General features: G+C 44.7%; 1 protein-coding gene across 7 annotated transcripts in view; it reads right to left on the reverse strand.

Annotated features, from left to right (window-relative positions):
* Positions 1-425: 425 nt before the first annotated feature.
* The window catches only part of LOC106575234 (activin receptor type-2A), a 42776-nt gene continuing 21263 nt past the window's right edge, over positions 426-21938 (reverse strand). For 2 of the 7 annotated variants that reach the window (XM_014151612.3, XM_014151619.3), the window contains exons 3-13: positions 16782-16989; positions 15779-15900; positions 14728-14882; positions 11882-11905; positions 7949-8098; positions 7504-7647; positions 6519-6664; positions 5686-5800; positions 5268-5406; positions 4869-4999; positions 426-4144 (exon numbers count right to left, since the gene is read on the reverse strand). In XM_014151612.3, the coding sequence (XP_014007087.1) occupies positions 3950-4144; positions 4869-4999; positions 5268-5406; positions 5686-5800; positions 6519-6664; positions 7504-7647; positions 7949-8098; positions 11882-11905; positions 14728-14882; positions 15779-15900; positions 16782-16989 (1529 nt within the window). In that variant the 3' untranslated portion in view covers positions 426-3949. The remainder of the gene's footprint in view (positions 4145-4868; positions 5000-5267; positions 5407-5685; positions 5801-6518; positions 6665-7503; positions 7648-7948; positions 8099-11881; positions 11906-14727; positions 14883-15778; positions 15901-16781; positions 16990-21938) is intronic. The other 5 variants (XM_014151613.3, XM_014151615.3, XM_014151614.3 and 2 more) reach the window with 5 other exon arrangements.

The following is a 21938-nucleotide window of genomic DNA, read 5'->3' on the forward strand; positions in this document are numbered from 1 at the left end:
GGGTCCGCATGACATCATTATCATCTCTGTAGAACCCAATTTCCTACACACTATCCATCATATGTTTTTATGTTTCTATAGATCATTCTTAAGGTATCTGCGTCAACAATGAAGAAAGGTCTTCTTTCAGTTTGAAGAGAGTCGATATACTTGTCAAAGGTAATATTCTTTAATATTGGGTCCAGTTTGAGGGTTGGTTTTGGACAACCACTGAAAGACATGGGACCCCAAACCAATCCCCTCATGGACTGACAATGAATGACCTGATCAAAATGTTTCTGGCATGTGTATATTCCCTGTGTGTAAATAAAATAAAACCTAAGAACCATTCAGTGCTAAACGCTGCCATCTAGTGGTCTGTTCTGGAACCAACATTATTAGGTAAAAACAATTCATAGATGATTTCAGATAGACAACATCAGCAATGAGCAGTCACTATACTTTATTTGAGGGACAATAGCATACAATTTCTCTGTACAATATTTAACATCCACTTCCAACCAGGCATCTGAAAAAGTTTGTTAAATAAACTTGCAAAGCATAAAAATTATTGGCAAGTCCACTTGCCAATAGAACAGTCATTTGTGCCAAGTCAGACTGTTCGACTATCAGCAAATACAGAACCGAAGCTAACCTAGGTTTAGCTTTAGGGTTGTTTTGAGAGGAAGTGTGTTACAGAAAACACTGTCTGCTGGTCACATACAAGGGATAACATTCTTGCAACACTGCTGGAACATTGTAGCAATGGTATCTCAATGCTGTAGTGTAACATAAGGGTCTGAGCTAGGATGTCTGAGGTAAAACAATGACTATTTTCACACTACTGAGCCAACCCAAACCATACTTTGCTGGCTCTGATATTTTCCGATCACATTGTCATTTTCAGCTTTCTTCCAGCAACTATGGTGGATGCTTAACCAGGCCACCCCAGACCGACTCGGTTCGGCTTAGTTAGGCTCAACTCAGTAGTGTGAAAATGGTATAACTGTTGATTCAGGGTTCCATTTGAGGGAATTTTCATCAGACCACCTTAGAAAGAAATTAGTCTCATCTGGGGAAGGAAGAGTGACCGTTTCGGGCCATTTGGGCCATAAATTGATACAATTTAAAAACATAGATATACAAAATAAACAGGTACAATCTTATTATTTAATAATTATTTTATCAGGGATTTTTTTTTCTTCTTTGTGATATATTCTAAAAACAATAGAAACAACCTCATGCTATATCCATCATCTACAATCTAAAAATGACATGTATATTTACATAATGTGCATTTCAATATTCCAGTCAATCTGAACTCAAATGTTATTGGGCTTTCTGAAGTTTATCTGAAAGAAATCAACTCTCACAAGAAGGCCAAGGTCTGATCAACTAAGAAGATTGTAGTGTGGTTCGGGGGTTTAAAACGTCTGTACAGTGAAATCAGCTCTGTACAAGTAGCTGTGGTATAAAAATAAAATCAGGTACACAAAATTATACCCTCAAAATACCAGAAATCATCAGAGGATCACAACATGGCTACATATTTTATTCTTCTTCTCAGAAGCACATACGACAATCAAAATAATGCAGTAGTAGTGTAGTGATTGTATATCAGACTGTTGGTTCACCACTAACTGCTTGGAAACTTGTGCCCCTTCCACTCTTCCTCCAATGCCCTTTGCTTGCTAGTTGCTATTGCTGAGCACTACAGGGTTCCAGTGTGTAGCGAGGGAGGGATTCACAGTAACGGCCACCATTCTATGGCTTTCTCAATTCAAATGTCCTTGAATCTTCGCATCCCCTCTCCTCCTCCTCAACCATATTAGGCAAGGAGATGGGATGTGAGGAATCAAGGAAAGACGAATAGCGATAAGAGCCTACATCCGCTGCGAGACCACTGGCCAAATGCAGCCTTTACCCCCAAGAGTACAGACACAATCTAGTAATACAGTTGGGCCTTCCCTAAGTCCGTTCCACTGTCTTTCAGATAGAGGTAAAGTAATAATTGTTTGAGTTGGCACCTGCCCACCTGCTCTCTGTCTAATACCCAAAAGCTCAGCTCAACAAATCAATAAAACATCAATAGACAAGATGAACTGTTTAGAAAATGCTACAGTGGTGTGAAAGTCGCTCCTGCAGCAATGCAAGTACGTACGCACTTGCACGATTCTGCACGGGTTGCATATACTGTAGTAATTACTGAAAAGCATAGTATTGAATCCCTGAACGTTGTTGAAGATGTTGTAGTTCCAGTTAAAACACTGACTAGGTGTGAAAAGAGAGAACGCAAAGATGAACGCATCATCATCAGTGTCAATGTCACCCAGGAGACAAGTCTGAGCTCATACAACAAGCTAGAAATGGAATATAGAACACATTCACAAATCTAATTCCGGAAGGACGACGAGAGACATCCTTGTTTGGCCCGGGGTGGGTCTACAGTAGTCATGTCGTCACACTGATTAAAGGCTCAACCGAGTTGAGATGATAGAGAGGCTAGAAGTAGAGATGTTTTAACACTATGTTTGAGATGGCACCAGGAAGAGAGAGAGTCAGTGTGAAAGGTCACCCGCATCTCAAAGCAGAAGGGTAGTAGCTAGGGACTGGAGAGGCAGAAGGGTAGTAACTATGGACAAGAAGAGACAGAGGGGTAGTAGCAAGGGACTGGAGAAGTAGCTAGGGACTGGGTGATGCAGATAGGTAATAACTAGGGAGTCAAGAGAGACAGAAGAGTAGCTTCCTGAGCTTTTTTTTAAAAAGAAGACCAAAGGATAACCAAAAGGCATGCTCACATCATTAAATACTCGGTTGACACAGCAAGCCAAAATAAGGAAGTGCTTTTTAAAAATCTTTTTCAATGAGTTAGGGGGTTATTGAAATACTCTTAAAATATAGGATTAACATGTTTTCAATAAAAAACTAATTAAAACCGCAAGGAAGGACAAAATAATGCACCCCCAAAAAATATATTGCAAAGAAGAAAAACAAGAAGGCAGATATACGTGTGTAAATGTATGGTCATACATCTCTTGGTGGACTAGTTTTAAAAAGTGTGGTGATAATGATTCTATTTTCACCTGCCACAGCTGTACAGTATACAGCTCAATAATACCAAAGTAATGATGTGGTTTACAGAGGTTGTTGTCGTCATAGAAATATACTTAATAGAACTAGAAACAATAGTAGTTCTGTTTCTAGAGTCGCAGTGTTGTAATGAAGATGGAACTGAGGTATACCTTGTTGATTTGAGGGAGGTCTATGGTTTTGCTTTCAAAGTAGTAACGCTTGGAAATGGATCCCCCCCCTAAAACAAACCTCGATTACCCTTGTTTTGATATTATGTACAGCAGAAGTACACGTGACATTCAGAAGCTGTTTCTTATTGGCATTACAACTGTCATTATCATTATCATATAAACACAGAAAGAAAACAGCAAAGGAATTTTAAAACAAGTTGCCCTTTTTTCTTTACTGAGCCGTGACAGTTCGTCTTGTAGAGTCCATCCTCTTCCTCTTCTTTTTCTTAGAAAATAGAACAGAAGTCTGTTAGGAGGTCCTAGTGTTTTCTTCATATATAAAATATCCCTTTTGCCCAACTCACAGGGTTCGTTACGACCTAGTGTTGTTCTTTTGAAGGATTCTGTTTTACAGTTTGAGGCTCGCTATGGGAGTCCAACTGAATCCAACACATCATGATACTATGAAGTGGGTAGAAACCAAACCAGTGTCGGTGGGCACAGCCAGGTATTTCCTGAATGACAGTAGTGTAGCGCCCAGCACTAAAACACACCACGCCATGCCAGCACGCCCATCTGAGGGGGTCAGGGGTCAGAGATTAACCCGGGATCATCCAGAGTTCATGATCCTGAATGGGCCACTCTGGTCGATCAATGTATACCTGAAAACATCCAATCAAAATAGCTCCATGTCCACCACCTGACACGTCCAGTCAATGTCCGTCCATTCATAGGCTGGACTCTTTGGGAGGGAAGTCCACGTTGGTCACCATGGTGACGACGGTGACAATCTCCTCGGGGGCGATGATGTTGGTCTGGCGTTGCATCTGTATGATGCGTTCCTCCACGCAGCCCGCCGAGAGCCGCGCCTCGGCCTCGTGATCCCAGCACTCCTCGATGGTCTCACAGAGCATCACCAGGCCCTGGGACAGGCATAAGAGCATATATATGGTCATTTAAGCAGAAGCTTTTATCCCAAGCAACTCACAGAACCGTCAACATTGACACACGCAGGACTTGAACCCATAACCCTGATGTTGCTAGCTCTATGTTCTAACCCATTGGTTTCCAACCTTTTTCGGTTACTGTATCAACAACTGAATTTTGCTCTGCCCGGAGTACGTTTGAATGGTCATCCTATCCAGTAACACCCCCAGCAAACCCACTATACTCCTAGTGTGTACTTACTTCACTATACACTTTTCATGTGACAGTGTGTCCTCACCAGTGGTGTAAAGTACCTCAGTAAAAATACTTGAAAGTACTATTTAGGTCGTTTTTTGCGGTATCTGTACTTTACTATTTATATTTTTGCCAACTTTTACTTCACTACATTCTTAAAGAAAATAATGTACTTTATACTCCATCCATTTTCCCTGACACCCAAAAGTACTCATTACATTTTGACAGGAAAATGGTTTGCTTAAAATGTGAAACCATTTTTACTCTTAATACTTAAGTATATTTTAGCAATTCCATTTACTTTTGATACTTAAGCATATTTAAAACCAAATACTTTTAGACTTTTGCTCAGTTTTTACTGGGTGACTTTCACTTTTACTTGAGTCATTTTCTATTAAAAGGTATCTTTACTTTTACTCAAGTATGACAATTGAGTACTTTTTCCCACCACTGGTCTTCACTCACTGTGTGTTTCTGCCAGCACTCTCTGAGGCAGGGCCGTAGCTTCTTGTGGACGACCACCTCCTGCATGTCCTCTAGAGACGGGTGTTGGCCGACCTCCTCTTCGAAGGGCAGTGTGTACTCATCCACAGGACCTGCAAACAAAACACACACACACTGCGTGAGAATACAGAGAAACCACACACACACCACACAAACACACCAGCAGAGAAACCACACACACACACACACACACTCCTTTGGGATCACATTCGGCACTGTAAGTATTCTGGTCACTTCCGTCAGCTCCACATGGAGTCAGCAGTCGGCCGTGTCCCCGAGTCACTGATCCTTACTGAGACGCACAAGGTCAACACACCCGTTGCAAACACACGAGGACACACACACACGTTTTTCTCTCACCGTCTGCAGCGGTGCAGCGAGCGGCCAGCTCCCACAGCACCAACCCCATGGCGTACATGTCTATCCTCAGGAAGGAGTCTCTCTGGAAGTTGATGGCACCTTCCAGCACCTCAGGGGCCATGTAGCGCCTCGTGCCCACCTGGAGAAGTACAACACAAGGCTACAAGGTTACACTCTGTCTCGTGTCAACAACACACTGCCCTAAGGTCATAGTTCACTCCGAAATCAACGGTTGTCCGATATTTACACACCTCTTACGGGCCTCAACGTGGGATATTACATAGATTTTGAAGTCTGAACATGTATTTGATTTTGGAGTGAACTACAGTATCACTACATTTGCGGATAATGTATTCACCAATTCTGCTCTTTTCTGCAGGTTAATACAGCATCAGAATAACCAGCGTCATTATTTTACCTGTCCGTGGGTGTCTCCTGCTGACTTCCCAGCTTCAAACTTCAGGGCCAGGCCGAAGTCCGCTATGCAGGCTGTCAGGTTGTTCTTCAGAAGCACGTTCTTGCTCTTCATGTCCCTGTTGGAGCCAGAAAGAGAGCGATAGAGAGAGGGATAAGTAAACAGCAGACAGAGGAACAAGGGGAGTGGGCCTCAATTATATTGATGTGATGGAATGTATTCATTCTACCAGCTGTAACATATATGCTTGTGTGTGTTTTTGTCCCTGTGTCCTACGCTGGTGACAACCCCCCCCCCCCCCCCCAACCGAAACAATAACATTTACTGATTTATTTAATTTCAACTTTATTTAACCAGGTAGGCCAGTTGAGAACAAGTTCTCATTTACAACTGCGACCTGGCCAAGATAAAGCAAAGCAGTGCGACAAAAACAACAACACAGAGTTACACATGGAATAAAATAAACGTACAGTCAATAACACAATAGAAAAATCTGTACACAGTGTGTGCAAATGAAGTAAGGAGGTAAGGCAATAAATAGGCCAATAGTGGCGAACCAATTACAATTGAGCAATTAACACTGGAGTGATAGATGTGCAGGTGAGGATGTGCAGGTAGAAATACTGGTGTGCAAAAGAGCAGAAAAAAACAAATATGGGGGTGAGGTAGGTAGTTGGTTGGATGGGCTGTGTACAGCTGCAGCGATCGGTAAGCTGCTCTGACAGCCGATGCTTGAAGTTAGTGAGGGAGATATACGTCTCCAACTTCAGGGATTTTTGCAATTCGTTCCGTTTTTGATTCAAGGTAGGGCCGGGACGATCCCACCCCCCACCCACCTGTGTGCGACGGCGGGCTTGTGTCCGTCCTTCAGCCCAGGGATGTCCTCGTGGAGATAGGCCAGGCCACGGGCCAAGGTCTGGGCGATGTGGCACAGCTCGTTCCACGACACCGCGTTGGCCTTCAGGTAATCAGTCAGAGAGCCCTGTGGGGGAAACACAATTAGTGTCTGTCTTTTTTCTATTCACCCTGCAGGATTGTACACAGGAAAATGAGGACATCTCTGATCCTGCTACAGCTGTGACATGGAGGGGGGTAAAGTAGTTGTAGTAGGACTGTCCAACCACTGGAGGGCAGACAACCTGTCGTTGCCAGTCATTGGAAACCTGCTTCAGGGGCCGATCCTGTGCTGCTTCCAGCCTCTTGTTACATGTGTGGCAGAGGAGGCTGGTGAGAGGAGCTATAGGGGGACGGGCTTATTGTAATGGCTGGAATGGAATTCATGGAACGGAGTGAAACAAGTGGTTGCCATATGTTTGATGTGGAACCATTTATTCCATTCCAGTTGTTCCAATAGTCCGTACCCCTATAGCTCCTCCCAGCAGCCTCCTGTGGTGTGTGGTGTCTGGTCAGCTGGAGTTTTAAGAACAAATAGACCAGGGTTCCCCAACCGGCGACCAGCAGGCCAATTTTATTTGCGACCCGCTGGCTAATTTTATTTTCTCCCCCCAAGTTGTCTGGCAGGGGGGCCAGCCCAAGTGATTTTAATTTGGGAAATCTCTTCCAAAGTATTCTCACGCATAATAGAGAGATATGTGATTGTATACAAATGTAAGCAAGGTTTCAAATTATACATTTTTTTGCCAAATATATCTGTTTGGGCTTCTTGTGGTCAATTTGCAGTCTACAAATGATTTGTAATTAATGTTCAAGCCCACTGACCATCCTGTCAAGAAAAAATCGGCCCGCAGCTGAATCTAGTTCATGATCCCTGAAATAGACAAATGTAAATTTCAACGGACAATCAAGTTTACATATTCGTACATTGTCGTGATAGGCTGTGATGAGCCAGAGGTCTATGTCCATGTTGTTGCCTCTCTTCTCCACACCGATAAAGTGGAGCAGGTTCTCGTGTTTCATCCCACTCAGGCTGTAGATCTCATACTCGTTCTGCCATGACAGCTTGTCCTGCAGGCGACACCCCAACACACAACATTAGGTTCTCCGTAGCTCAGTTGGTAGAGGATGGCACTTACTACGGCAGAATTGTGGGTTTGATCCCCGGGACCACCCATACGTAAAATGCTTGCACACATGACTAAGTCGCTTTGGATAAAAGCGTCTGCTAAATGGCATATATTAGCCATTTCACCTTGTGTGATGTACAAATATGACATAAACGAAACACGATAACTAATAGAGCTAAACCTCAATTATTTATATAAAGTCATTTTTATATCAACGGTGTACCTCAACTTCCAACTCATACCTGAATGGGGAAGACCTTGACAGCCACGTAGTCGTTGAGGAGCTGAGCCTTCCACACACAGCCGAAGCGGCCCCTGGCTTTGATCTCGATCAACTGCAATGGCTTCTGCCCCATGATGGGCGAGGGAGGGGTGTGGGGCCCCAGTTGTTCCTGTAGCAGAGGGCAGACAGGGAGATAGACAGCAGGTTGGTACGGGGATCAATGAAAACACTCATACACTCTGTACTAGCCCTGTGCCATAGAGGCTACATACTCGGTGTTGGGCTCAATTCCATTTCAATTCAGTCAATTGATTCAGGAGGTAAATTGAAATGCCAATTCTAATTTCCATCATTGCTTCTCAGTTGAGAATAGCGGAGAGAGAACAGGTGCACGTCCTCACGGTATTCAGTCCCCACGTGATGCCGACACACCGGATATCATTTTATTGTATCTAATTTGTGCCGTCATTGCGCTAACAGGAGCAGCATTTTTAAACCCTAAAAGCTGTGTAATTGCTGGGCACACACTTGGGAAGACAGATCATTATTATAAAGAGTCCAGACTAGACAAGACATTGGTGAGAACCTGATGAGATTCATCAGATTTCTATCGTGGAAAACTGTATTCGTTAGTCCAGACACAGAGTGGTGTGGACGTTTTAAACACCGTCTGCAGGGATCATTCCAGGACAAGGAGAGGCCATTGCTGTATTCTACTTCAGTTATGCGGCTCAGTTGGTAGAGCATGGCACTTGCAACGCCAAGGATGTGAATTCGATTCACACAGGGGACCAGTACGAAAAAATCTCAAGGGCCTCTGTACATACTAGTGACAATGGCTAACCAGGAAAGTATTGTCCTCCCTGAACTGCCTGCGAGAGAAGCTACTAAATGATTGAGACAGAAGGTCGCTCTGGATAAGACCGTCTGATAAATAACTAAAACGCTATAAGCTGAACGCAACGGTGATAGAGGATGCCTCCCTACGTGGTGCACTACTTTTGACCAGGGCCCATAGGACTCCGGTCAAAAGTAGTGCACTATATAGGGGAAAGGGTGCCTTTTGGGGCCGCACCCAGAGTCTTCCCAAAGATATCTCAAGGCCTTCACAGGGCATTAGCTCTGTCAGTCCTACCGTCTCTTCAAAGAAATGGACCAACGTCCGCTTTCAATTAGATCTTTCCATGTTATTACAGGTCTATTTGAAGACCAAGGGTATCTTTTACCAATCCTCCCACATAAAATATAGAGGAAATAAGAGAGAGGAGAAGAGAGGTCTGGGACTTAGATGAAGCTAGGTAATAAAGAGAGGGGAGGGAGCCTTCAGCCTTAGATTATTGTGATGCGTCCAAATGGCTCTCTATTTTCTGAACTAATTCTGACCAAGGCCTATATGGTTCTGGCCAAAAGTAGTGCATTATATATGCAATAGGGGGCCATTTGGGAAGCCGGCGTGATCGGCAGGGTTGAAAACAAGGAGGGCGTGGCAGTGGCTGCTGTCAGAAGTAATGCCATGTATATAGCATATTTATATCTGGGTAGTGTATCGCATGAAGAGCAACATGATACGAGTGGCCTGGATGGGTCAAGCCTCTCCCTCTGGTGATGGCTTAGGGCAGGGTTAGTCTCATATCAACAACGTGATAGAGGGAGCCAGTGTTACAAATTGTGTGTGTGTGTGTGTGTGTTCCAAATATAAAATGGGTCAAGTCAGCTGGTCCTCTGGATTAAAACGAACCACTTCCACGTGTGACTTTCGAGAGAGAGTGAGGGAGTAAAAGATGTCACCATCGATGTGGGGCCCCAGAACCGAACAATACGTAGTGGCTGGTTCAATGGCAACCACTGATGGAAAGCGGAACAAGTGAGGGGTGTTCTGCAGAGCTGAGGAATGGTGAGAGGGAGGTTGGGGCAGACTCCGACATTGAACACGGTCTCAGTAAACACACCAGACGTCATCCTGCCCTACACGCTTACGCCTGGATTTCCCCATAGTTTCAATAATTAATCAGACGCTTGAATGCTGAGTCGTAAAAGCAGGTTTGAAAACCATATTGTGTTTAATGGAGAGACGCCCCTGGGTGGAGAGACGCCCCTGGGTGGAGAGACGCCCCTGGGTGGAGAGACGCCCCTGGGTGGAGAGACGCCCCTGGGCACTAATAAAAGGCCCTCAATAGAATTCCACCCCGTTTATGATATTCCACCCCATTTATATCGCACGACAATAATCATGTGATACAGTACCCAGATATAAATGAAATTAAATAAACAATTGTGTTGTTTATTTACGGCCAATTTACGATCTGGTCCGTCCTTGGTGGTGGTAAGACGGTTATGAATCGTGGTGTGTGACCAGATTGGCTCCCTATTCGCTATATAGTGCACTACTTTTAACCAGAGCCATATGGGCCCTGGTTAAAAGTAGGGCACACTATAGGGGATAGGGTGTCATTTCGGAGGCATCCTTGTCTAGCACTGTAGTGACACATGCGACAAGGAGTGATCACATTGAAGGAGTGTTTTGTTTCTAAAAGCCTAAGTCCTCAGGAACCATGACACAGCCAAGGAGGCTAAGGACCATTCACAATAGATACCAGCTGTACCACAGGACAATTGGGAAGAGGTAAGCCTAGCTAACCCTGTTAGTGAGGTGAGGGCAATTCCATCAGATCCACTGACCACAGATCCACTCTAAAGACCTAGGAGGAGTATGAAATGGCACCCTATATTCCCTATTAAAGTGCACTATTTTTGACTGGGGCCCACGAGCTCTGGTCCAAAATAGTGCACTATTTAGGGAATAGGGGTGCCAACTGGCGCGTAGTTCATGTCTTGTGCGAACACATGGATGATGGGCCCCCGGTCAAAAGTAGTGCGCTATTTAGGGAATAGGGTGCCAATTGGGACGCACTCCTAGGCCTGCATCAGTGGCAGACTGTTCAAGTAAAGCACTACAAAAGCAGGAGCGGCATCTCTTTCTCTAGAACTGTTATGATCCCCTTGGCTGTGCACAGTGACCAGTCAGTCACAGTGTCACCTGACCCAGGCTCCGTTCACCAGGTGGCTGGGCGGCTGAATGTCATGCATTACACTTTGTCAGCACACCACACCGTGCCACAGGAAATGTAAAAAAAATATCTGACGTCATCTGCACAAACCCACCCAGATCTGATGCATGAGGCCTTCAAACAAGCCAACATCTCCGCTACTTCAATTACAGCAATTGACATATGACATTGAAAGCACCACATGCTGCTGGGGGTTAACAATAGTCCTTCGTTGCGAAACGTTGGCTAAATGTTGACCAGTGTCACATCAAAGGCCATATTTTGTATTTAAATTGGTCCAATGCCTCTTTCATCCATGTATTAGCACAAGACACAGGCTGCGTCCCAAAAGGCACTGTATTCCCTACATAGTGCACTACTTTTGACCAGAACCCTACGGCCCATGGGCAAAAGTATTGCGGTGTTTCGGGAATAAGGTTTCATTTCAGAGGCAGCCTTTCCGTATTCAGTGGATTCCAACCCCTCTTTCATGTACATGTCGGCACAAGACATCTTAGTTGGTTGCATTGCAACAGGCAAAAAGTGCTAAATATTACCATCCAAAGTGGACATCCATGCTCATAGAATGCATTTTCTACATTGACCGATTCATGCACTTTGATTGGTCATTGGTTGATTCCATTGTATTTTGCATGACAAAGGATTTAAAAAAAAACACATGACGTCCATGCAAAAATAGAATTAAAAAAAATCCATAAAAGCAACGATGACTCACATACAGAGGACATTTCAAAAATACATTAAAAAAAATAAACCCATCCCAAAGAAATAAAAACAACGATCGGGAAGCAGTCAGAAATGAAATGGGCTCAGTTATCAAGCTCCCTCCCAACCAAAACCCGCTGAAATTGAAAAGTGTTGGAGTTTAATTAAACATATCTTACCTCTATCATTATATGAAAGGCGTGCTTGTTATAGGATAGAAAAGAGGCAAAAAGAAAGGATTGTTTTCAGTGGGAGTGAAATGGGGGTAGATAAAGGAGCAGCAGTCGCATCCCGGATGACAGATGACTCTCTCTCTCCCGCTTTCCTCTTGGGCCTGTGGTGTGAAAGCTGTGGGCCTCCTCCCTTTTCTTCTCTCTCGCCCCTCTCTCTCCTCCTGGGTCTGGCATGTGAAAGATGTTGACCTGTGTGTGTAGTCAGCTCCTGAATCAATTCCAGCTTCCCATGACCTCTCATGGCTGTGTGAAAAATAGAGCCCTGATAACAAATATGTGGACAGTATCGCCTGGCGCCGCAGCATGTGATGACCATGTGTTTGTGCTTGTGTGGGAAAGTGAATATATACTGAGAATACGAAACATCTTTCCATGACAGAGACTGACCAGTGAGTCCAGGTTAAAGCTATGACTCCTTATTGATGCCACTTGTTAAATCCACTTCAATCAGTGTAGATGAAAGGGAGGAGACAGGTTAAATCAGGGTTTTTAAGCCTTGAACAGGGCTTGGTGGTAGGTGCCAGGCGCACCGATGTGTCAAATGCAACACTGCTGGGTCTTTCACGCTCAACAGTTTCCCGTGTGTATCAAGAATGGTCCACCTCCCAAAGGACCTTCCAGCCAACTTGACAACTGTGGGAAGCATTGGAGTCAACATGGGCCAGCATCCCTGTGGAACGCTTTCGACACCTTGTAGAGTCCATGCCCTGACGAATTGAGGCTGTTCTGAGGGCAAAAGGGAGGAGATGCAACTCAATATTAGGAAGGTATTCTTAATGTTTTGTACACTCAGTGCAGGCTAGTATAGAAGTTAAAATAATAATAATAGAGCGGCCATCTCCTTTTCTGCCTGAGCCTTTTTTTTAAATACTCAAACTGTTTTCATACAGATGTAGGATCTTAATTTCATCACCCTGTTGCAGGAGATCTTTCCTGCAAGGTTTAAAAGTTTGTAATGTCCACTTTGAAATTTCAGACTTGTTTTTCCCTAACGAGAAATGTATCAACCCCTACAAAAATGTAAATTAATGATAATCTACATTTCTTGTTGCTGCAGGATTATTTTCCAGCAGTAGCATACTGGCTCAAATTAAGATACCACACCTGGACGCGATCGTGATTGTGGCGTCCCTTGAAAGGTTGCCATCCCGTCTCGCTCACTCTCACTCTGTAACAAAGCACAGTTAAGTGTTCACCTTTAAAAAGGCTCATTAATAATGGAGATGCCTCAGCTCATGTTCTATACAGTAAGACAGGTGGTTAGGAGAGTGGCTGCAGTGCCCAAGCAGGACAGTCCTAAATTACGTCCCTCTCAGAACTAGTCCTGAGGCCATGTATGCATGTACAGTACTGCTGCTAGACTCTTTGGCAACCTCTAGGACATAGGCTAACAGTTTCCTAGCGTTTCCTGTATTCCATTGTTGTATTCATAACGAATAGACGGATGCTCTTAATGCACATTCTCCAGGCTCACCTCACCTGTGTGTCACGGCTGCTCGTCTGGCTACAGCAGAGCTTTAAATAAACCCACGTGAGGGCAAATGATACGGAGGGGGCGCTTGTTGTAACAAATCAGACATGACACGGTGATTAAGAGTCGAGGTGGGCGAGTTTAGTCCGGTGTCAGAGATCAGCTGCTCGCAAGGCACGGCAATCAGCACTTCTGTTCAAAGGAGATGTGTTATGGATTAAACATGGATGCTTTAAGGGCCCAGGGTTAGAGCCAGCCTCCAGGGGAAGGAGGGAGGAAGAGAGAGGAACGGGGGAGAAAGAGGGAGAGAGCCTGACTGCATTATTTATTTGTTTGTGCTTTTCCCCCTCACTTTCCCTTTCAGGCCAAAACCGCACCCAGGGTGCTATCTCCTCCATGGTATCGTAGCCACGTAGTGCTGGGCTAGCGAGGCCAGAACAGTTCCAGCTCACCCCAGAAATAGATGACAAACACAGGGAGCCTGCCTGGCCCTGGGATGGAGGTGGAGGAGTGGGGTCAGGACACACTGTTCTGTATGACGCAGTAATCAAGCACAGTAACCAAACATTTCACGGCATCGCGGGCTCCCTCTCGAACACACTGCAAAGGGCAACAGGCGGAGGGAAGGCAGTGGCAGTGTGCTGGTGATATGTGTGTTGATTGAACGGCAGTTTACAAAGAGCTGTACAGGAGCAGGCTTGAGAGAGCCACCCTTCTCCGACCTACGACCACTGAGCCCTATCCTCAGTGAGCCTAACCAGGGTGAACAAACGAAAGCTTTGTGTGTGTCCGTCGTGTGCCTGTGTGTATGGCCACAGTAATGGCTGGAGCGCTAAGCAGATACACATTTCACAGTATTAGTGGCAGGCTGTGCCCATGTACACTGCAGGGACCGCACGCACACACACACACACACTGCCGCACGCAGTCTGAGTTGGGGCTAGGCTTCCTGTCACTCTTCAGCGAATCACATTTGTGTTTGCTTCAGATCAGCAAGTTCCAATGTTCTCTTCTGCTATCCATTGTTTTGCATCCGTTTTTCTTGCCAATGTTGGTGAGTCACTCCTATATCAAGATTAAAATTCCAAGCAGCGAGGGGTACTTCTTGTGCTTTTTCTGTACAGCCGAGACAAGTATGACGAATCATCGGACATCGCACACACACACACACACACACACACACACACACACACACACACACACACACACACACACACACACACACACACACACACACACACACACACACACACACACACACACACACACACACACACACACACACGACACAGACACACACTCTCTCTCTCTTCAGTCTTACCTGTGTTGGCACCAGGACGGGCGGGTATGCCAGCTTGTGATGCCGGTACATCCAGAAAGAGAAGAGGATGATGGCGGCGACACCCATAATGGGCACCAGAGCGTACAGCAGGGTGTTGAACAGCTGAGGCTTCTGGGTAAACGGGTTGGAGGTCGCTGTGGACGGGGGACCGGGGGGAGAAGGCGGTAATGGGGAGGAGGGGGAAGAGGGGAGAAAATGAGAGGTAAGGGGTACATAAAGGTGCGAGAACGGGGAGGATGGTGGAAAGAGAGGAAAGGGGGTTGGCGAGGAGGGGGCAGGGAGATGGAGAGAGAATACACCTTTATACAGGTATGCAAATGTACTTTGTTCCCCTCATATTTTCATCACACCATACACAATGGTATCAGAAGACTAGTAGCGCAACACTCTAAAAATAGTTCCAACAAAGCTCAACACATCTGGGTCGCTGCAACAAAATCCTCTAAATAGTGAGATTAATAGTTACATGCAGTTCATGAGACCGTAAGCCAGCAGCCAAAAATAACCACCGAAACAACCAAGTGACCCAAAAAACAAATAGCTAAGCCTTACTGTACAGTGCACCCCCTTGTCATATCACAAAGATGTAGTATTTGATGTGATCAGCCACTGCTATGCCATCACAGTTCTCTGCCATCACAGTTCTCTGCCATCACAGTCACGGCTGGATTGCATTATTGCTGTGGTTTCCCTTCCTGTGACACAGGTTGTCTGGGGCTGGGCTTGGTGGCCCCGACGGACCCCACTAGTTGCTACACTCTGACTGGGCGCAGACAGGTCCCTGCTGGCCCCCATAGAGAGGACACAGAGTTTCAAATGAAAGCAGTAGATCTCTGGGCCCTGGTAAAGCAGTAGATCTCTGGGCCCTGGTAAAGCAGAACACCTTGTGTCTCTGGTGTTTGTGAGGGAATGTGCCCCAGTGCCTCTTGGGTTAGGTTGGGTTATTCATACTGACTGATCGTCTGCGTTCGGCTGGAAAACTGACAGAGGAGGATGTGACATAACATCAGCTTCCTGTGTGTGAACTTACATGATGACTTACTTTGGACAGCCTGCGTGTCGGGGCTGTATAGGAACTTCTCGTTACACATGTTGCCTTCGCAGCAGCAGAAGAAAACGTCCGGACTCTCTTTCGTCTCCACACATTCACTACTGCAGCGAGAGAGAGAGAGAGAGAGAGAGAGAGAGAGAGAGAAAGACAGAAGAAAGAAAAGAACACCTCTGTCACAAAGGTAGAGAGATGAGTGCTGGCAGCCCTCCACTGAACCGATCCCCCTCTTTCTCTCTCTGGGGAGGACGAACTACATCTTTACAGGAAGGGACAGACAACCACTCTAAAAGCCAATTCATGCTTGATCCCGAAAATGTGGTCGGAGGCGCCGTATGGATGGCATGACGCAATCGCGGAGCCTCCGGAGGCACGCAGAGGCCAAATTGAGCTCCGTACCGCATTGCCATGGGCCTCTCAAATTCTGTAACAACGCGGAGGGGCTCCGTATGGCTCCGCATTGACATGATTGGTTGACGGTAGGTGAGGGCGGGAGGTCCTGTATAAACACAAACTCACTTCCTATCAAAACAGCTTTGGGCTGCTCGGTGAAGCGCAAGAAGTGTGATTGCCCTGACTTCTGCAGTGGCCGTATCACCGTAAATTCTGCACGGCCAATGCAGACGTCGGATTGACCACGCAGTGCCTTTAAAAAATGTACTAAGTCAACCGTCATACAAAGGACAGTATGACCAAAACGAATAAGTGTTAGTCACTATCTGCAAGAAAGTACTGAAGTACAGTGCTTCAGACCACCAACCCTTAAACTTAACCACTAGCCCTAAGTCTAATAATAATATATGCCATTTAGCAAACGCTTTGATCCAAAGTGACTTTTTTCGTGAATACATTTTCATATACCGGAGGTCCCGGGAATCAAACCCACTATCCTGGCATTACAAGCGCCATGCTCTACTAACTGAGTTACAGAGGACCACTAAGCCCTAAGTCTACCGTCTTGCCTCAGAATAAGACACTACCTAACCTGTCATAGCAGTTGACATCGTCCAGCCAGCAGCCCTGCTTGACGATCTCGATGGTTCCCGAAGTGTTTTTCCAGGTGGCGAAGCAGTGGAGCCTCTTGTCCTTGTCTCCGTAGCAAGGCTCGATGCCACTGCGGTTGGTTCGCTCCTTCTCCCAGCTAGAGTTGTAGTAAACGCACTCCTGTGTCTCAGAGCGACCCAGGATTGCACCTATAGGACATAGCAAGAGACACACCAGCAGAACAAGTCATTCACAGCCTGTATTCTACATACGTCACAGCCTTATTCCAAATTGATTAAATCAATCTACACACAATACCCCATAATGTCAAAGCAAAAACTGTTTTTTTCGAATTGTTAGCACATTTTTTTTAAATACAAAAATACCTTATTTAAATAAGTATTCAGACCTTTTGCTATGAGTCTCGAAATTGAGCTCAGGTGTATCCTGTTTCCATTGATCATCCTTGAGATGTTTCTACAACTTGATTGGAGTCCACTTGTGGTGAATTCAATTGATTGGACATGATTTGGAAAGGCACACACTATAAAAGGTCCCACAGTTGACAGTGCATGACAGAGAAAAAAACCAAGCCATGAGGATGAAGGAATTGTCTGTAGAGCTCAGAGAAAGCATTGTGTCGAGGCACAGATCTGGGGAAGGGTACCCAAAATGTTCTGCAGCATTGAAGGTCCCCAAGAACACAGTGTCTTCCACCATTCTTAAATGGAAGTTTGGAACCACCAAGCCTCTTCCTACAGCTGGCCGCCCTGCCAAACTGAGCAGTCGGGGGAGAAGGGCCTTGGTCAGGGATGTGAGCAAGAACTCGATGGTCACTCTGACAGAGCTCCGGAGTTTCAGAGCTCCTCTGTGGAGATGGGAGAACCTTCCAGAAGGACAACCATCTCTGCAGCACTCCAACAATCAGGCCTTTAAGGTAGAGTGGCCAGACCGAAGCCACTCCTCAGTAAAAGGCACATGACAGCCTGCTTGGAGTTTGCCTAAAGGTACCCAAAGGACTCTCATACCATGAGAAACAAGATTCTCTGGACAACGGCTTCGGGACAAGTCTCTGAATGTCCTTGAGTGGCCCATCCAGAGCTCGGACTTGCACCTGATTGAACATCTCTGGCGAGACCTGAATATAGCTGTGCAGCGACGCTCCCCAGCCAACCTGACAGAGAATGGGAGAAACTCCCCAAATACAGGTGTGCCAAGCTTGTAGGGTCATACCCAAGAAGATTCAAGGCTGTAATCACTGTCAAAAGGTGTTTCAACCAAATACTGAGTAAAGAGTCTGAATATTTATGTAAAGATGATATTTCAGGGGTTTTTTACTCTAAAAACATGTTTTTGCTTTGTAATTATGGTGTTTTGTGCGTAGATTGATGAAGGGGAAAAAAACGATTAAATAAATGTTAGAATAAGGCTGTCATGTAAACAAAATGTGGAATAAGACAATGTGTCTGAATACTTAACGAATGCACTGTACAACACAAGCTAACAGAGCTCATAACAGGGCAGGAAATGCCTCAACTAGTGTTCATTCGTGTCATTTGTTCAGTTCACTGGACAGTAGTGTACAGATGTCAAACAGGTCTGCTTTTACTATCTGACTGATTGATTAACTGACGGGAGGCTAAATGTGGCATTCTGATTACAGCCTACGTGTCCTTAAAAGACACAGACAGATGCCGTGCACACACGGGAAAACAACACGTGCATTTTGAAATAGAACAGCTAGGCTATTGATGTGTACAGCAGCTTCCATGTAACTGAGGTAGGGGTCTAACTTTAGCTACGTCATGTATTTTTCAGCAGGGCACTGACTGAATCCGGCAGGCTGAAATAAAAAGGGCTACAGAAGTCAAGTGCTTTTGGCCAGAGTCATGCTGCGGTGGTAGGTCGTTTTAAACTACAACGTAAACAGCATCCAGGCTGAGGGCACATTCTAACAAAATGGTGCTGGTTAAGGTGAGTTTCCCCCTTACTATGTAAAGTGCTTTGGGTACCTCCGTTCGTAGGAAGGCGCTATTTAAATCCAATCCTCGCCTTTGGTGTGCTTTGCACTTGCCTCACACAGTTAGAGAACTGCACACACAGGAAGGGCCAAAGTCCAGCAATAATCATTAAGGAAGGAGCTTTGCATCTGATGCATGGGGGATTTGTTAATTCGATTTACAAGTGGTCAAAAAAAGATGATTCCATACAAACAGACCTCAGTTACCACCTATTAAACAGGTGAAACAAAATTGTTCCAGCGGGTAAGAGAAGGAGCACTGCACTCAATGCTCTGTCCTACTGCTCTTAGCTACCATTCTTCCAGTGGGAATCCTCTAATTCCCGCCTCAAAACCCTGAGAAGACCCATGTTCGGGAACCAGACTCCCAGCCCTCTCTCCCTTGGCTTGAGTTGGCCCAGCCTGAAACTGACCCGGCCCTGGTCCTCCTGCCGCTTCAGCTTGCTCTGGTTGGTTCTGTCACTCAGGAGCTAAGAACAGCTCTGGCAGTGGGCTGTGCTGCTCTGTGCCCAGGCTGTAGGCTGTTGTAGGGCCGTTTGTATCCCCTGGCAGCCTGCCTCTCTGGTATCTCATACCCTGGCTCGGCTTGGCAGACCTGGGCTCAACAACACCATGTCACTGCCTCACTCACAGCCTGCCAGGGCTGCTGTGTGTGGGTGGGAGGCCAAACTCTCTCCCTCTCTCCTCGCAGGGACGAAAGGCAATGCTGGGAATCAGATGCAGGTGGTTCTCTCTTCCTGTATACAAGAATATGCTGTTTTATGGAAGCCTTTGGGCAATTCCATGGTTACGGAATTACGCTTTGACTCAGAGTTTTCACTTAAAATGTATGCTAAACAAAAAACATTGATTTCAAAGTTTAACAAGCCATACAACTCTATGTACAAGGTCTACATTTAACAATTTCCACAATTTAAAAAAAAAACGAATTTACTGTTAAGAATGATGCAAAGATTGGTAAGAGAACTATGGTAGAATCTCCCTCTGTTTATGCACATTTTCCAAAAACTCTTAAATATCTGCTCCGAATGAAGATTGCAAAATGTCTGCAGAAAGAATGTGGTGTCAGCTATGACATGGCACCAATTTATTTTGGTTATTGAACTACGGTAGGTAGTAAGTGGATTTACATCCGTTAACGGAATTACGAGAGAGGCAGAAAGAGAGAGAGGGAGAGTGGGAGGTTGTCCAGACGGTTTTCACAGACTTGCGTTGACCACCAGACAACAGAAGAAGAAAAAAACAGTTATGAGCTGAACATAACAGTGTGCCAGTGGAAGTGAGGACAGTAGCAGGTAACCCAACTGTGGTTTGTGGCTACTATGATTTCTGTTAATTCTGCTACTGATTTGGAAACAAAATTACCAGTTTTAATCACAGCCTAATAATTAATAAAACACATTTGATATCAGTTAAAACACTATAACTAATTGGTAGGTCTACCTTCCCTTGTTACTTCTGTGAACTTTCATGATCCTCCCTCTTCATGAGAGAGAGAGAGAGAAATGTGAAAATATCTTAAAAAGATCCAATGCAGGCGTTTTTATCTCAATATCAAATCATTTCTGGGTAACAACTACAGTGACGACAGAAAGTATTCACAGTCCTTGACTTTTTCTACATTTTGTTGTGTTACAGCCTGAAATTAAAATGGATTCAATTGAGATTGTGTCACTGCCCTACACACAATACCCCATTATGTCAAAGTGGAATTATGTTTTTAGAAATGCTTGCAAATTAATACAAGCTGAAATGTCTTTAGTCAATAGGTATTCAACCCCTTTGTAATGGCAAGCCTAAATAAGTTCAGGAGTAAAAATGTGCTTAACAAGTAACAAGACGTTGTATGGACTCACTGTGTGTAATAATAGTGTTTAACATGATTTTTGAATGACTACCTCATCTCTGTACCCCACACATACAGATAATTGTAAGGTTCCTCAGTCAAGCAGTGAATTTCAAACACAGATTCAACCACAAAGACCAGGGAGGTTTTCCAATGCCTCGCAAAGGAGGGCATAAAAGACACTGAATATCCCTTTGAGCATGGTGAAGTTATTACGCTTTGGATGGTGTATCACCCAGTCACTAGAAAAATAAAAGGCCTCCTTCCTAATGCAGTTGCTGGAGAGGAAGGAAACCGCTCAGGGATTTCACCATCAGGCCAACGGTGACTTTAAAACAGTTACAGAGTTTAATGGCTGTAAAGAAAACTGAGGATGGATCCACAACATTGTAGTTACTCCACAATACTAACCTAAATGACAGAGTGAGAAGAAGGAAGCCTGTACAGAATAAAAATATTCCAAAACATGCATCGTGTTTGCAATAAGGCACTAAAGTAAACCTGCAAAAAATGTGGCAAAGAAATTAACTTTTCCTTAATACAAAGCATTATGTTATGGGCAAATTCAACACAACACATCACTGAGTACCACTCTTCATATTTTCAAGCATGGTGGTGGCTGCATCATGTTATGGGTATGCTTATCATCGGCAAGGACTAGGGAGTTTGTTTGGGATAAAAATAATAATGGAATAGAGCATTCCAACTGACACTGGGACATAAATTTACCTTTCAGCAAGACAATAACCTAAAACACAAGGGAAAATATACACTGGAGTTGCTTACCAAGAAGACATTGAATGTTCCTGAGTGGCCTAGTTACAGTTTTGACATAAATGGCTTTAAAATCTCTGGCAAGACTTGAAAAAGGCTGTCTAGCAATGATCAACAACCAACTTGACAGAGCTTGAATAAGTTTTAAAATAATAATGTGAAAATATATAGTAAAATCCAGGTGTGCAAAGCTCTTAGGGACTTACCCAGAAAGACTCACAGCTGTAATCGCTGCCAAAGGTGATTCAAACATGTATTGACTCAGGGGTGTCAATACTTATGTAAATGATATATTTCTGTATTTCATTTAATACATTTGCAAACATTTCTAAAGACATGTTTTCATTTGTCATTATGGGGTAGGTGTGTGTGTGAGAAAAAAATTATATTTCATCCATTTTGAATTCAGGCTGTAACAACAAAATGTGGAATAAATCAAGGGGTATGAATACTTTCTGAAGGCACCTTACTGTGATTGTTTTCAAGTAAAATGGTAATAAAAAATAGCATCTCAGCAA

This window comes from Salmo salar, chromosome 17 (genome assembly GCF_965601325.2).
Source record: "Salmo salar chromosome 17, fSalSal1, whole genome shotgun sequence".
NCBI classification, from domain to species: Eukaryota; Metazoa; Chordata; class Actinopteri; order Salmoniformes; family Salmonidae; genus Salmo; species Salmo salar.